General features: G+C 45.9%; 1 protein-coding gene across 1 annotated transcript in view; it reads left to right on the top strand.

The window, feature by feature from the left end:
* Window positions 1–16,197, top strand: part of LOC121697008 (activin receptor type-1-like) — a 32,128-nt gene extending 15,931 nt beyond the window's left edge. Inside the window, exons 3-11 of the mRNA XM_042078240.1 lie at window positions 456–753; window positions 1,585–1,890; window positions 4,492–4,697; window positions 7,044–7,143; window positions 7,640–7,786; window positions 8,427–8,702; window positions 9,556–9,753; window positions 14,644–14,774; window positions 15,067–16,197. Coding sequence (XP_041934174.1) covers window positions 456–753; window positions 1,585–1,890; window positions 4,492–4,697; window positions 7,044–7,143; window positions 7,640–7,786; window positions 8,427–8,702; window positions 9,556–9,753; window positions 14,644–14,774; window positions 15,067–15,201 — 1,797 coding nt within the window. The 3' untranslated portion in view covers window positions 15,202–16,197. The remainder of the gene's footprint in view (window positions 1–455; window positions 754–1,584; window positions 1,891–4,491; window positions 4,698–7,043; window positions 7,144–7,639; window positions 7,787–8,426; window positions 8,703–9,555; window positions 9,754–14,643; window positions 14,775–15,066) is intronic.
* Window positions 16,198–16,236: the final 39 nt, after the last annotated feature.

Raw genomic sequence — 16,236 nt, 5'->3', positions numbered from 1 at the left:
TTTGATTCGTGTTCTTGCGCTCTCTCCCTGGGCAAAACACACTCACTCTGCATGGCTAATGGGTGCTACTAGCTGTAGCGGGCCCTGCCTATCAGACCCCTGAATGGATGTCTGTGTGTGTGTGTGTGTGTGTGTGTGTGTGTGATTGAAAAAAGAAAGGGAAATGCTGATGCGCCACAAGGTCTGGTGGTTGATTACACTTATCGTGTGTGTGTCTGTGTGTGTGTGTGTTTAAGATACATGAAAATAGATAGCTCATGTAGTGCCCTATCAACATTGACTCAGTCACTCCAACTTCCTCTCACTCTGCTTATGAGTAATGGAAGCTCTTTCTCCCTTTTTTACTCTTTCTCTCACGCTCTCCCTCTTTATTTCTCTCTCTTTCTTTCTCTCTCTCTCTCCCTCTCTCTCTCTTTCTGTCTCTCTATCACCTCTCTCCCTCATTTCCTGCACAGATAACCCGGGACCCACTGGCATCGTGTGTGTGTGTGACGGGCCCGCGTGCTCCCACATCAACCGCTGCTTCGCCGCGCGGCACTGCTTCTCTGCCCTGGAGCCCCAGAATGGGACGGACCCCCAGCGGCGGCGGTGGAGGGGGGTGTGTGGCAGCGGGGGACGCCGGGGAGGAGGAGGAGGAGGAGGAGGAGGAGGTGGAGGGGGGCGGCCCTGCCGTGCACTGCGGGAGCCCCGGCGTGTTCTGCTGCCAGGAGGCCCTGTGCAACATGAACGTTTCCGTGGAAACGCCCGCCAGAGGTGACGCTCTGCTCTTTGCACTTTTGAGTTTGCCACGCCTGGTCACTGGGGCCGCTCGACACGCACACACTCTCTCTCTCTCTCTCTCTCTCTCTCTCTCTCTCTCTCTCTCTCTCTCTCTCTCTCTCTCTCTCTCTCTCTCTCTCTCTCTCTCTCTCTCTCTCTCTCTCTCTCTCTCTCTCTCTCTGTGTGTGTATGTTTGTGATTGAGAAAAAACAAGACAGATACACTCTCTCTCTTTCTCTCTCACTGGGGCCGCTCGACACTCTCTCTCTCTCTCTCTCTCTCTCTCTCTCTGTGTGTATGTTTGTGATTACCTCTCTCTCTTGCTGGGGGATGTTTAGGGATTCTTATTTCAGGCTATGTTTACTTGGCTGCTATGACCAAAACACAAACTTGTTTAGCTTCTTGTCAGTGTTGTGTGTCAGTGTCCTTTCATCCATCCACCAGTGTTGCTGAGAGCTGAGAGAGGGTAATGTTTGGAGTAACCTTACGCATTGGAGCGCATTCTATCGTGTAAATAACCGTTGCATAATGAGATTGAGCCCAATGTAGGTCACGAGGGCTGTGCTTCAAAAACAGCCAAGGGGACCGCAGGACATGTAGCGTGTGGGCTTCCACTGAGCCCACGCCACAACAGTCTCTGTCGATGTTTGAGCGCTTGTAGCTCATGTGTTTAGCTTGCTCAATTCTTTACCTGTTTTGTCTTCCACCCAGAGGGGGCGCTAACTGTCTCTATCTGTGCTAGAGCACTCGTAGCACACCTCTCTCTGCCCTTCACCTTTATTTAGCCATGTCATTTCTTTACCTGTTGTTCTGTCCTCCATCCAGAGGGGGCGCCAGCTGTGGCCGTACCCGAGGCGAAGGAGCCCGAGCCGACGGCGGAGCAGCACGAGCATGAGCAGGAGTGTGTGTGCGAGGGGCCGGCGTGTCCCCCCGGCGGCCGCTGCATGGGCCGCCAGTGCTTCTCGTCGCTGTCGCTCAACAACGGCGTGCCGGTCTACCAGAAGGGCTGCTTCAAGGTGTACGAGCAGGGCAAGCTGACGTGCAAGACTCCGCCCTCGTCCACACAGGTGGTGCACTGCTGCACGGGACACCTGTGCAACGTCAACCGCACCGTAGAGCTGCCGGTCAGAGGTAGGGTGGAGCCTTTTAGCCTCATTCACATACACAAAGATGCATATACACGCACGCACGCACGCACGCACGCACACCCACACTCACACACACTCGCACAATAACAAAGGTAAGCATATGCGCTCATGCAGAGATACAGCGGCACACCTGCGTGCAGTTCAATCACAAACACTTGTCATACACATCCGTGCATAATCTCTCAGACACGCCTTACTTGCTTGAGACTCAGCCCAAGCGTAACATGCTGGGGGGGGGAAAGAGCCTTTTGTTAAAGACTCTAGCCAAATCTAGCTGTTTTGTTTGCATTTCATGGACAATGCTGTGCGTGTCTGTGTGTGTGTCGAGTGTTGTTTTCACAGGCCTTGTACAATCACTCGCAAATGCGTCTCCAGTGCTTTGAGCACAAACACAGGCCTCATGTCCGCTGCCATTGTGCAAGTCGAGCGCAAACAAAAAGCAAGCTCCTGAGTTCACAATGGCCTCCAGTTCAGAGACGTCCGGGAAGCTTCGTTCCGCCCTCCATCTCAGGTGGACGGGCGCACCCCTGTCCTTGGACACCAAATCCTGACTCCCCACACACAGAGACACCCCAGACCCCTTTTGCAGGTTGCCTCAGGACTGCAAGGCCATGAAATTGTCTGCCACGGGCATTTGAGACCCTGCACCAGCCCCGGCATTCAGAACTCCTTCTGTTTAAAGCTAGCACAACACAAAGAGAAAGGCAGAGAGACAGACGGACAGACAGACAGACCGGGACAGGGGAAGACAGGCGAGGTGCCTGGAAGAAGCAGGTGGCCGTTTGAGCACTGTTTGGTCATGGTCCACTTCCTCCCCTGTTCCCACCGAGCGCCTCTCGGTCCCCAGTGGAACACATCCCCCCTGGGAAGGTTGAATGATTTCGAGGTGTGTGTGTGTGAGAATGTGTGTGTGTCACGTCTCCTCTGCTCTTGGAGATGCGGTGACAGCAGCAACAGCAGTGGCAGCAGTAGTTGTTCACCTTCTGAATGTCAATGGCATCTGGCACACTGCTGCTAGGCAAGCCCAGCGCAGCGAGGCCAGCTCCCAGGGGCCCGCCAGCCCATATCTGCAAACCCCCTCTGTTCTGACACGCAACTTTTTAATTCAATGCATCATTTTATCATAATGTTGTTTTTGATAAGAGGCTTCACGTCTCTGATGTCTCCCGTTTATTTATTTTTTCATACACTGCGGTGCAAGCTGACAAAAACACAAACATCTGTGAGTTGCTGTGTTTCCTGAAAATAAGCAGGGAAAAAGGATTTCCTCAAAGCGCACGAGAAGAGGGGCTGTTTTGCGTCCCTTTCATGTGCAGATATTTTCCAGTGATTCGCCAGTTTCTTTGATCGGCGGCTTTGTGATCAGCACAAGAAGCTCTGTTTGTTGTCTCGCTTCCTGCTGCCAGCTTTTTGACCTTTCGCATGAACGCCTGTTTGGTCACACTTTCTTACAAAGGAGACTGTAGTGTACTTTTGGTTTGTTTGGAAAGCAGTTTAACAAACACACACACACACACACACACACACACACACACACACACACACACACACACACACACAAAAAGTTTGGCTGCTGAGCAACAAATGAAAGCTACATAAAAACCTCTGAAGTGTAATCTGTATAAAGTGAAGTGCTCTTGTGTGTGAGCTGCCAGGTCTTTGAGCCCTGGTGATGCCTTGAATTCTATGAATTTACCCTTAGTACTGTATGAAGACTCCAGTGAGTCAAAGGCACAGAATGGGAGCATTGTGTGTGTGTGTGCGTGTGCGCGCGTGTGCGTGTGTGTGTGTGTGTGTGTGTGTGTGTGTGTGTGTGCGTGCGTGCGTGTGCATTTAGGCGTGGGACCTGTAGCTTTTGATCTGTAATGTTTTGAGGGTCTGGCAGTGGTGGGTCTGGCAGTGTATTCAAGGCCTATTGGGAGGCTCTGTGTTCATGTTTAGTGTGTGTGTGTGTGTGTGTGTGTGTGTGTGAGTCCTCTCTTTCACTGACGCTGTTTGTTTCTGTTGTGGAGCCCCCGCAGCTAAACTCCGTCTGTGTGGTCCAGCGCGGGCTGGGGCAGCTGGGAATGGGACCGTGTTCTTTAGCATACCCAATTATCATCGCCTCTCCTCACAAAGCCGCAGGCTTACGGACGAGACATGCCTCAGCTTACGCAACGCGACACCACTCACCTGGCTCCACAAACACACGTACACACACACACATCCATACATAATGAAAAGAAAGCATGACTTGGCGGGGCTCAGCAATGGCCCATGTGTTTACTTGTCCTTAGCACTGCACTGTCATGCCTAGGGCTAGAAGAATTAATTGATTATTGACTATTTTGATAATCGGTTAATTTTTTGGCTTACTCCTCTATGACAGTAAACTAAATATCTTTGGTATGTGGACAAAACAGGACATTTGAGGGACATAATCTTGGGTTTTTGGTAACACCGATTGACATTGTTTCACCATTTTCTTGTCATGAAAATGATCATTCATTCCAGTCCTTGAGTCATGACTTTGTGTGTTGATATGTTTTGTGTGTGTGTGTGTCCCATTTACCCATGTTGCACCCTGTATTTCCACTTGTGGCAGCGAGTGACGGCCGCAGCTCTAGCGTGACCTCTCTGGCGGTTGTGATCGTGGCGCCAGTCATCGTGCTGATCGTCCTGTCAGCCGTGGCCATCCTGGTGTTCCGCCGCATTCACAAGAACCAGATGGAGCAGCTCACCGCGCGGGATGCTGAGTACGGCACCATCGATGGCCTCATCGCCTCGAACGTCGGGGAGAGCACACTAGCGGTGAGTAGCCGCCGAGGTGTCCTGTTATACGGAATGAATGGACGAGGGGGAAGGCAAAGAACTCCCCGACGTGCAACTGAATGGGAGTTTCCTCCGCCCAAGAAGCCGACTTGTTCAGTTTGTTGCACAACTTTCTTTGGTCCTACAGTGATAGCTGTGGACAGTTAACTTGTTTACTGTTGATTCCATTGTTGCAAAGCCTGCTTCCAGGCTCAACAGTCATCCTACTATGGTTGTTATAGCTGCCATTCATAAGCATTGATATGGAACGGTGAACTTTTTTTACCAGATCTGCTTCATAGGTTGTTCATACGTTATTTAGAATTTATAGCCACCACCATCCCTCCGGTTGATAACCTAATAAATAGCCCTGTGGTGGGGTAGTCTGCAACTATGAACTCACTTGGGTATAAGTGGGATTTTATCTGTTCTACTGCCCTCACCCTCACCCCCCTCCTCCCACAGTCCCTAACACTGCGCAAGCGTTTCCTTGGTTAGACTCAGGACTTTTATATTAGTGCCAGTTATGATGAGTTGCTGGGGAAAACACTGGTTCTTGGGTTTCTGTTGTCCGTGGTCAAGCCTGGAGCAGTGTCTTCAGTGTCTCCTCTGAGAATATACTGTACTTTAAAAGGGAATTGTTCTAGTGACTATTATGACTTCCGGCACTACTAGCTTACTGCCGCAGTGGCCATTAAAGCGCCCTACTCCCTCATGTACTTCAATAAGTATTGTATTGTTACGGGTATTGCCATTCTTTCTAATTAACCCCTCTGCTCACCTAACATGTCTCTTCATCCATATTATAAGGCTGGGACAGCCAAGTAAATTAAACCAAAGGCATCTTGTTGTCTAGGACTCCTTTGTTTTTTCGTCCCGGTGTTTCTCAGATGCTTGAGTTCCTGGCCGTCAAGTGACGGTGCTTTTTCTTCCTGGCCGTGCGTTAGATTGAAATTAATGCAATTTAGTCCCCCTAAATCCCAGTAAAATCCCATCCATTTTTAATGAAAAGCCTTCAGGCAAACAGGCCCCGTGTTTACAGTAGCGCGGCCGTTCTCATGCCTCATTTTGGGGTGGGTTTGCAGAGTTGCTGCTCTTGGACCCGATTCAAGCTGGTTTCAAAAGGACCAGCGGAGAGCCTGGCAACCCGGCCCTAAATATGCTGCCGCAGAATGTTTGTTTCATTATAATTAAAAAGTGCTTGCCAGCACCCTGACAAGAGTTATGAGGACCAGTTGTGGCCATAAAAAAAAAGTAGATTTCAGGGGTAAACACATGTGCACCACCCTTCCCCGCCTTCTGTTTCCCTGGGTGCATAAGGCCGCTCGGATGATGATAATGTCAATGATCTGACTGGCTCAGTTAATCACCCCAGCCTCCACCCCTCCCCACCCCATATTCCGCCCCAGCTCGGTCCTAATGTCACACAGATTATGGTGCTTGTTTTTTCCCCCTTGTCCTCTGAAAAACCCAAAAGTGGTCTGTTTTCAGGATTTATGTCCTTCTGTCCACATTCCTGTCATTTTCCAAATGACGTCCTCATGTTGCCTTCGTGACGCAGACATATGTTTAACTGCAGTAGCAAACCTCCACTCCAATTTCTTTTCTCCGGCCGGCTCTTGTTTCCTCCCTCCCTCCTCCTATTTGTTGTTTTTTTGGGAGGAGGTGGATGTGGTGGTGGGGGGAGGAGGGAAGGGGTGGTGCTGTGTTGTTTTGGTCGGATTTTAATTTTCCTCACAGCGGCCTCTCTGGAGCTGCTCGACAGTGCCCTCTGGTGCCGGTCAAGGTGCCGTGCAGCGACCCCACTGGGCTGATATTATTAAAAGGCTATTTGGGAGTCTGGGCTGGGGATTAGACTCTAGTCTCTCAGCCAAACACCCCACCACACCACACCACACCACACCTCCCTCCCCCGTCCCCCTGTCTCGCTAATCACCCACGCCTGCTGCTGTCTCTCCCAGCAGGGGGCTCTCTCGCTCCCCCCTCCCCACGGGTGGGCGCATTGGTTCGCCCACAGCCACACAGCCGAGCATATAGCACACACACAGACACACACACAAACGTTAATATGCTCCACATCAAACGCTGGCTGGCGCACTCAATCCCCCCCCCCCCCTCCATCTGAGGCCCATATGCTGAAATCACAGCATTAGATGCTGTTCTTATGCTATTTTGTTTTTGTTTTTTGTGTGTGTGTTCCTCCCTTTTAACCCTGTTGGTTACACACTGGTTACTTACTTCTCTCATTTGTTTCTAACCCTCTCTCTCTCTCTCTCTCTCTCTCTCTCTCTCTCTCTCTCTCTCTCTCTCTCTCTCTCTCTCTCTCTCTCTCTCTCACACACACAGGATCTGCTCGATCACTCCTGCACATCAGGCAGCGGATCCGGACTCCCCTTCCTTGTCCAGAGGACTGTAGCCAGACAGATAACGCTCAACGAATGTGTGGGTGAGGAGCTCGGCTAATCCCATCGCCCTCGTTAGAGGCACAGCAGGGGAACACAGGCGGAGGGGGAGACTAAAAGAAAGACGGGGAGGGGGAAGGGTGGGGAGAGAGAGAGAGAGAGAGTGAGAGAGAGAGAGAGAGAGAGAGAGAGAGACACGGATGTGATTAAGTTGTTTTATGGATGTACGCATTTGCAGTCTAAGCCCTCGAGGATCCCACAAATGACTCGCAAGATCCCACATCAGGTCGCCCACATGCAGTACATAAGACCAGGCTAACCTCCTTCTCTCCTGGCTGCGGTAACAGCATTCAGCAGACTGTTCAATTTGTCTGTGCCCCCTCAGCGTTTGACAGCATGATTCCAATATAGATTCATGAGCATATGAGTATATTTTTAGCGTATTATAATCGGGGCATAGATAATCCTTTTGGATTATACAATCCCAGCCACCGGTGGCGATGTAGTCTCATGATGGGTGTCCTTGCTTCTCCCCTGCAGGTAAGGGGCGGTACGGAGAGGTGTGGAGAGGCCAGTGGCAGGGTGAGAGCGTGGCGGTGAAGATATTCTCCTCCCGAGACGAGAAGTCTTGGTTCCGAGAGACGGAGATCTATAACACCGTGCTGCTGAGACACGAGAACATCCTGGGTATGTGGCAGTAATGCCGTAATCTGTGGCTGATGTGATTAATTAGAGCGTTCTACATTCGCATGTTTTTGCGTAAGGCTTGTTCACGGTGTTTGATGAAAAACCTCACTAGGTCTGTATCTGAACTGCCTGCCCCCCCCCCTCATCCCTCCTCTGTCCTTTTTTTCTTTTTCTCTCATCCCTCACTCACTCACTCTGTCCTTTTTTTCTTCCTCTCTCTCTCTCATCCCTCACTCTGTACTTTTTTCTTCCTCTCTCTCTCTCTCTCTCTCTCTCTCTCTCATCTCTCACTCTGTCCATTTTTCTTTCTCTCTCTCTCATCCCTCACTCTGTCCTTTTTTTCTTCCTCTCTCTCTCTCTCTCTCTCTCTCATCTCTCACTCTGTCCATTTTTCTTTCTCTCTCTCTCATCCCTCACTCTGTCCTTTTTTTCTTCCTCTTTCTCTCTCTCTCTCTCATCCCTCACTCTGTCCTTTTTTTCTTCCTCTTTCTCTCTCTCTCATCCCTCATTCTGTCCTTTTTTTCTTCCTCTCTCTCTCTCTCTCTCTCTCTCTTTCTCTCTCTCTCATCCCTCACTCTGTCCTTTTTTTCTTTCTCTCTGTCTTTCTGGCCGTCTACCCGTCGCCCTTCCTCCCCTGCAGGCTTCATTGCGTCGGACATGACTTCGCGAAACTCCAGCACGCAGCTGTGGCTGATCACGCACTACCATGAGATGGGCTCCCTCTACGACTACCTGCAGCTGAGCACGCTGGACACGGCGGCCTGCCTGCGCATGGCGCTGTCCATCGCCAGCGGCCTGGCCCACCTGCACGTGGAGATCTTCGGCACGCAGGGCAAACCGGCCATCGCCCACCGTGACCTCAAGAGCAAGAACATCCTGGTCAACAAGAACGGCCAGTGTTGCATCGCTGACTTGGGTGGGTATACGTGGCCATTTCCCACAAGTGCGTTTGCCAGTTGCAGTCACCACGGTGTATCAGAGGAACGTTATCTTGATTTGGCTCCATTAAAACAAGCTGCTTCTTCCTGTGAAAACGGTGAACAGCTGTCCCATAAAAAGAAAATAATTTGTTTCATTGATGAATAATTGTTGATTATTTGTTGTTTTCGAGGATCAGCATCCTGCAATGTTATTTATAACTTAGCTGGTATATAGGTCATGCTGACCCACTACTGCTGGGCCATTAGGAGGGAAAAATAAGGTGCATCTACAGGTATAACAATGGTCACTGAGAGGCTGTTTGCCAGACTTCCATCAGGCACACTGTGGGCCCCTTTCCCCACCAATCAGTGAATGGCTGTGGTTAATATGGAGGAAGGAAACATGCTGAAACCCCTCTTAACCCTTAACCAAAAATCCATTAAGGCACCCCTCGGTCACTAAAGTACTCGGAATGCTCACTGTTCCAATAGATGCCGAGCACCTGCTTCAGACCGTGTCCTGGATGGAGTGCTCTCCCGCCTACTTCAGCTCTGCTCAGCTTGTTCTAATGAATGTGTTGTTGTTTTTATCTAATTACACACGTGTGATGAGCACAGCACCCTGATGTATCACTAATAGAGATGTTGGTTGTTTTTCTTCTTAATTTTGCATTGTCATTTAAAATCCACAAGAGGACAGTACATGTCTTTTTTTTAACTGCCAGCTTTCTACCAATTTGGTATTAAGTGTGAAACTGTTCTGTGTGAAGTTGGCACAGAATTTGGCTTGACTGGGCTTCTGTCCTCAATGGATTTTAAATATGTGTTCTTCTTTTCTGTCTTTTACAGGCCTGGCTGTCATGCATTTCCAGGACACTAATGAGCTGGATGTTGGCAACAACCCTAAAGTGGGCACCAAGCGCTACATGGCCCCAGAGGTGCTGGACGACTCCATCCAGACAGACTGCTTTGAGTCGTACAAGCGCGTGGACATTTGGGCCTTTGGCCTGGTGCTGTGGGAGATCGCTCGGAGAACCGTCAGCAACGGTCAGTCCTGCAGTAGAACACTTGAGTGTCATAAAGAAACTAGCGGGGTGTTTCATAAGCCTCCTGTTTTGGTATGAACTCCAGAGGGGAGTTCATTTTCATATTAAATAAGTTATTTTCTTTATTTGATATGTTTATATACAGAAGCTATCTCTTTAAAGCATGCCAGTAAAATAATAAATAAGAATAAGTACAGCCAAAAGGGCTTTAGAGCATTTAGTGCACCACTAGAGAGGATGGTGTATATAGTATACAGACGAAAACGCGAAAAGTTATTTATCCTTTCCACTCATAAACTGTCAAATATACCGTAATTTCCCAACTATTAGCTGCGGTTTATACATTGATTTTGCAAAATTTCTGTAAATACACGGTGGCAGTTAATATGGTCTTAATGTTTTTTTTTTTTTGCTTGCATAAAACACTGTCCTGCGGTTTATACGGCTAATACACAGGAAATTACTGTATTGTCTGACTGCATATCTTACTCAAGTGATTGTGTGTGTGTGTGTGTGTATATATACCCTATAGATGTGTGTGTGTGTGTATTTGTATGTGGCCTCCTCACATGCCCCTTTATTTTTGGGTGACGGGCCTAGCTTTGCCCTCTGCAAAATGACACGGTGGTGTCTCATTTGAAATGGATCCCGATATCGCCCCTCAGAGTTAAATGGCTTTAGGGCTATTTATAGGAAGGTTCTTTTGCAGAGTAGGTTAGCACGGGACACAGTAACCTTAACTTTCCCTGCCAATTTCCACTCTCATTAGCTCACATTAACACAAGGGTAATAGTAGCATTAGCATTTCATTAAATGCAGTGTCTATTTAACCCCATAATGCTTAAACAATGGTCTTGATATTTGACCTACTACTGGCAAAAATTTGTTGTTTGACCATATGCCGGTGAAATGACACTTACAGTTAGTTTAACCGATACAGGGAGGGAATGCCTCTGCACTCAGTTGGATAGACCTAACCAATTAGAGCAACGAAATAACTTACCGTGAGATCCATAGGAAGAACACACGAACCATCCTTCTTCTCCACAAATGCTTTAACATTGTTTTCTGGTCTTTTAAAGTTATTGTGCCGTCAATATCTCCTACAACACTCATTAGCGAAATCTAAGAGATACGTAGTAGGATAGGCTATTAGGAAAAAACTGATCGCCTATATCCCCTCCGTTTTTAAAAATAATTCTGTTGAACACTGATATGCTACAAACATGTTATAAACAGCTGGGAAAGGCTGTCGCAAATCCCTCGAACAGGTGGTCAATTAAGACATTTCAAACGAACGAGGGAACAACATGTCACAATGCAACACGCTGTTTTCCCTTGATGAAAGTGAAACCATGAGTTTTCCCACTTCTCAACTTTGGCCAAAATTTTCAGAAATAGTCATTTTCAGTAATAAAACCTCATTGAAATAATATGCATTTTCCATATGGGGTCTTAGAAGCTATCTGTCTCCTTCTAGCCACAGCGTTTTTGTTGCAAACATAATCAACCTAAGCATGCTCAGATGACGTGATAGACGAGGCTTGTTGCTCACCTGTCCATCATCGTAAAGCCCGATTTGATTGGTCCGCCAGATTTGGGGCGAGCATAGTTGCTCCACAACGGAGCAATGCCAGACCGAACTTCCCGACCTCAAATGTTGTGGGCGGGACTAAGTTCGACTGGCACCCAGGCTACTCTAGCGCCACCAACAGGTCAAAGTTAAAGGTGTACACACATAACTTTTGACCCATATGCCCAATTTTTGAAAACGAGGTACCATTGAAATCCTTCCGCCGAGTTCAATTCACATGTCACATTTTCCAATTTTTACCAAATTTGGCACAGGTGATCTTCAGACCAAGCCTTAAATACATTTTTGATTTTCAAAAGCGTTTGCCTGTCAAAGCCAATCACAATCGTGAAAGTAAGGTCATATCTCAGCAACACTTTAATATATTACTATAATATAATATATATATGACCGGTCGAGTTGCAGCAAGAAAGCCATTGCTAAGACGTCAGAATAAGAAAGAGGCTTGTCTGGGCCATGAAACACCACCAATGGACTACTGAAGACTGGAAGAAGGTGTTATGGACTGATGAATCAAAATTTCGGTTCATCACGCAGGATTTTGTACGCCGTAGAGTAGGCGAAACGATGGTTCCTCACTGTCAAACATGGAGGAGGAAGCTTGATGAGCTGGGGCTGTTTTACTGGATCCAGTCAGTGACTTGTACAGTGATAGGCACCCTGAACCAAAATGGCTACCACAGCATTCTGCAGCGCCATGCAGTACCCTCTGGTATACGCCTAGTTGGTCAGGGGTTCATCCTACAGCAAGATAATGACCCAAAACATAAGCCCAAGCTATGCCATAACTACCATAGGAAAAAAGAACAAGATGGTAAGCTTGAAAACATGGAGTGGCCAGCACAGTCTCCAGACTTAAAGGAGAAGTTCGGTGTGATATTGACCTAAAGTGTGTTAAAACATGATACCGAGTGTGAACTTTTGTCTCATGGCTCATCTCGGCTTGTCCCCTGCACTCCGATATCTGGCGCTAGTTAGCTGATGCTACCAACAGGTTTTCAAAGGGGGTGCCTCGAGCATCGGCCTAGTCATGCAAATAAATCACTGTTTTACACCATTTACGAGGCTCAAAGTACCTCCACACTTCATTGGTTGACTTCCGAGGGCCCTGAGATTTAAAACGAGACATTGAGAACTTTGAAAAAGCACTGGTAGTTTATTTACAAGACGATTTATACAGACAGTACCTTCAGGAAGTTTACCGTTCGTTGCCATCTTGAATTTAGTCACGATAAGACTAGTACGATTAATTAATTAGCGGAATAATTCTGTGGAAATGCATGGATTCCAGTTGCTGCTACTGGAAGCAACTGGAGTCCATGCATTTCCACGGAATTATTTTTGCAATCTGATCCCTTATCATACTTGTTCATTCGTACTAGTCGCTCGATTTATCGTAACCAAATTCAAGATGGCGGCGAACGGTAAACTTCACTAAACTGTTTCAACACACTTTAGGTCAATATCACACCGAACTTCTCCTTTAAAACCCATCGAAAAATTGGAACCGGTAGTGTACATAGCAAGTGCCTTGCTCAAGAACACAACGGTGGAAGCTGTGAATTGAACCCACAACTTTCAGGCTACTGCACGCTAGCCCAGCTCCTTAACCACAAATTTGAATTTAAAGGAATACGCCACCCCTAGGTGAAATTAGAGTAAGTAAGTAATCCGGCGATTCCAGCTAGCATGTCGTTGCAAAAGTGAATCAAATAACTCAAGATTTTTTATAATTATTTCTCGTGACCTGTACATTCACATCGAGTACAAATATCAATGCAAATTAACACGAAGGGATTTACTAGACCAATGCCTAATTTGAGGGGCAGCCGTGGCCCACTGGTTAGCACTTCGGACCTGTAACCGGAGGGTTGCCGGTTCGAACCCCAACCAGTAGGCACGGCTGAAGTGCCCTTGAGCAAGGCACCTAACCCCTCACTGCTCCCGAACGGCAGCTCACTGCGCCGGGATTAGTGTGTGCTTCACCATACTGTGTGTACACTGTGTGCTGTGTGTGTTTCACTAATTCACGGATTGGGAAAAATGCAGAGACCAAATTTCCCTCACAGGATCAAAAGAGTATATATACTTATACTTACTTATACTTAATCTCACTGCCTTCATGATAACTGTTAAGAACAGTGCACCTTTTACTGTTAAACACCTTAATAACGTTGCGTTTTTAAGCGCCAGGACTGCTCATCATGTTGTGACAAAGTTTACACCAATCATCATCTTCTAAAGTATCCTTATGTTGAGATGTCCATTCTCTTTGCCTTAAACATAGGCTATCTTTTGTGTGTGAACCATGTTTCAATTAAGACAGTACACAAGCTATTTTTATTGTTGTAATATTGAATGATTTTCATGAATAAAGTGTTGAAAAATTATACGCACAGTGCATACAGGATTACGCCTGGCGGCGCCACTGATAGTAGACACATCTTTAAGGTGCGGTATTTAAGTTGTTAGCTGGAGGTTGATACCTTAACAGCAGATGAGTTCATCGTCAGATAAGCCAGGTAATGTCAGGTACAAATGGCATGCCTTTACTCTCAGATAAGCCAGGTAATGTCAGGTACAAATGGCATGCCTTTACTCTCATTCAATGTATTATTTACAAAACATTCAAGTACATCCTGTCCTGGAAGAAAAGCAAAGAAACATTGGACTTATATTTCTATATACTAAAGTATTAACTTCATAAAAATACTGTATATGTATATATGAATATAGTTTTAGAAAAGCAAAAGGCCCAGCAAGGACATAGGTCACAAATGCTCCACAACAACTAAGTGAGATTTTAGAGACTTTGCTTTGTGTCAAGTTCAACAATGCCCCTTAACTATTCTAAAATCACAGACATCAAATTTTATTGGCTGACACCAGTGTTTACAATTATTTACTTGTCACTTACACACATGTTCCGTAACATTTTGCATTTTCTTGAAAATGCATTCTAGTTTCAATTAAAAAAAAAAAAAAAACCTTGCAGACTTGACCAAATCATCTCGGGGAGTGTTATAACTGACTGAAAAGTGCAAACTGATTTTTTTCTGCAGCATTTTTATTCATAATGATGAAAAGTGTTAAAGTTTGTTCTTCCTTGTTTATCAAACCTTACCTGCTCATTCAAAAACCTAGTTAAGTAGAAATTAGTGTTATTTTGTTTGGATCTACTCCTGTTGGTACTCCATTAAAAAGCTTTTCCATTTATATAATTGCTGACTGAAAACAGGTACGCCTGTCTATCCATACAGATGAGAACCGTGTTTCTTCTGTTGTTTCCATTTATAGGAATAGTAGAAGACTACAAGCCTCCCTTCCATGATGTTGTTCCAAGCGACCCCAGCTTTGAAGATATGAAAAAGGTTGTGTGCATAGATCAACAGAGACCCAACATCCCCAACAGATGGTTCTCAGACCCAGTAAGTACATAACTCAAATTTTTGTCTGCTAATTAAGCAGAGATGTGGGGAATATGGTAAAGAAAACCCTGTCTAGAAAGCATTGTGACGTAAGCTAGTGCAAGTAGGCATGATATAACTAACTACTTGGATCATTCTTGAGTCCGGAAAAATCAAGTGACCTGGAGACTAAATTGATCACTCATGTGCTGTCAATCATTTAAACGGCCTTCAGGAAAATTTACAGAAAATTGCTTTCACTCTGCTAACTGTATCCCTTTCTACATCTTTCCTCGTCTTCCCCTCCTTTCAGACTTTAACATCCATTGCTAAACTCATGAAGGAGTGCTGGTATCAGAATCCATCTGCAAGACTAACTGCATTACGCATCAAAAAGACTTTGACAAAAATCGACAACTCTCTGGACAAAATCAAAGCGGACTGTTGAACTCCTTCCAGATGGAAGACCCCCTAAAGGCCTTTAACAGAAGTCCAGTCGGAGGAGCTCCTGGGGTGGACTGCACGCCAGGACCCTCCCGGGATCTAGTGCTCTTATAGTGGCACATTGTATTTATTTTAAACTCTCGATGGGACACATTTTGGCATCCAAAGATGGTGTAGTGGGCATTTAAAAAAGATCTGGGAAAAAAGACTACTGATAGTCTTTGCTATTTGGTGACTATCCCTTTTAAGACATAGGAACTTTCCCACATAGTCATATTCTTCAAGGAAGAAAAAAACTGTTACTTGGGCATTTTAGGAGAACGTATGTTACACCTTTTTTGGTTTTGACACAGCTTTTGATTTGAAAAAAGAAATGTCTGAAAAAGAATATTTCATTTAGCAATATTGTATGTGCTTTACTTCCTTTATTGCACTAGCAATCTTTGCATTCCTTACTTGCACTGTTACAGATGCATCTGGAGAGAAAAAAACTCAACTTGCCAAAAAAGGGGAGTTCCTTTGTGTTTCACAATCACCATATCTCTATAGTAATCAGAGAACACAACAACAAAGGATCAACTTCGGCTGCATCTCTTGCACTTGTGTTTACGAAAGGATGTTCCTCTGCAATTTACAACAAACCTGTAATTTATTTAACACACTAACATTACAATAGTACTGCAGCTTTAGTCACTCTCGTCCTCCTTCCGAGATGTCTGATGTATCCTGCTACAGAACATTTTGTATATCACCAAGCATTTAGCATTATGTATCTGTTTTGTTTGTTTGTTTCATAAGCTTTATTTGATACAGATGCTAAAAGAGTAAATAAAAATTTACTAGATCATGCTGAACTCAACATATAAAGTAATGCCTGTAACGGTTTATTGTCTTACTGTGTACATTATCAAAGTAATTTAAGTTCAACTTTTTTATTTTATTTCATTCTTATTTTATATCAGTTAGTTATTTCAATTAATTAAATAGAAAACCAAATGCATGCAGATGGTACCGGTCTCATCTTTGCATTTGAGGTTGC

Source organism: Alosa sapidissima, chromosome 2 (assembly GCF_018492685.1).
Source record: "Alosa sapidissima isolate fAloSap1 chromosome 2, fAloSap1.pri, whole genome shotgun sequence".
Taxonomy (NCBI): Eukaryota; Metazoa; Chordata; class Actinopteri; order Clupeiformes; family Clupeidae; genus Alosa; species Alosa sapidissima.
The sequence above is the reverse complement of the archived record's forward strand: the minus strand, read 5'-3'. Positions and strand labels throughout refer to the sequence as shown.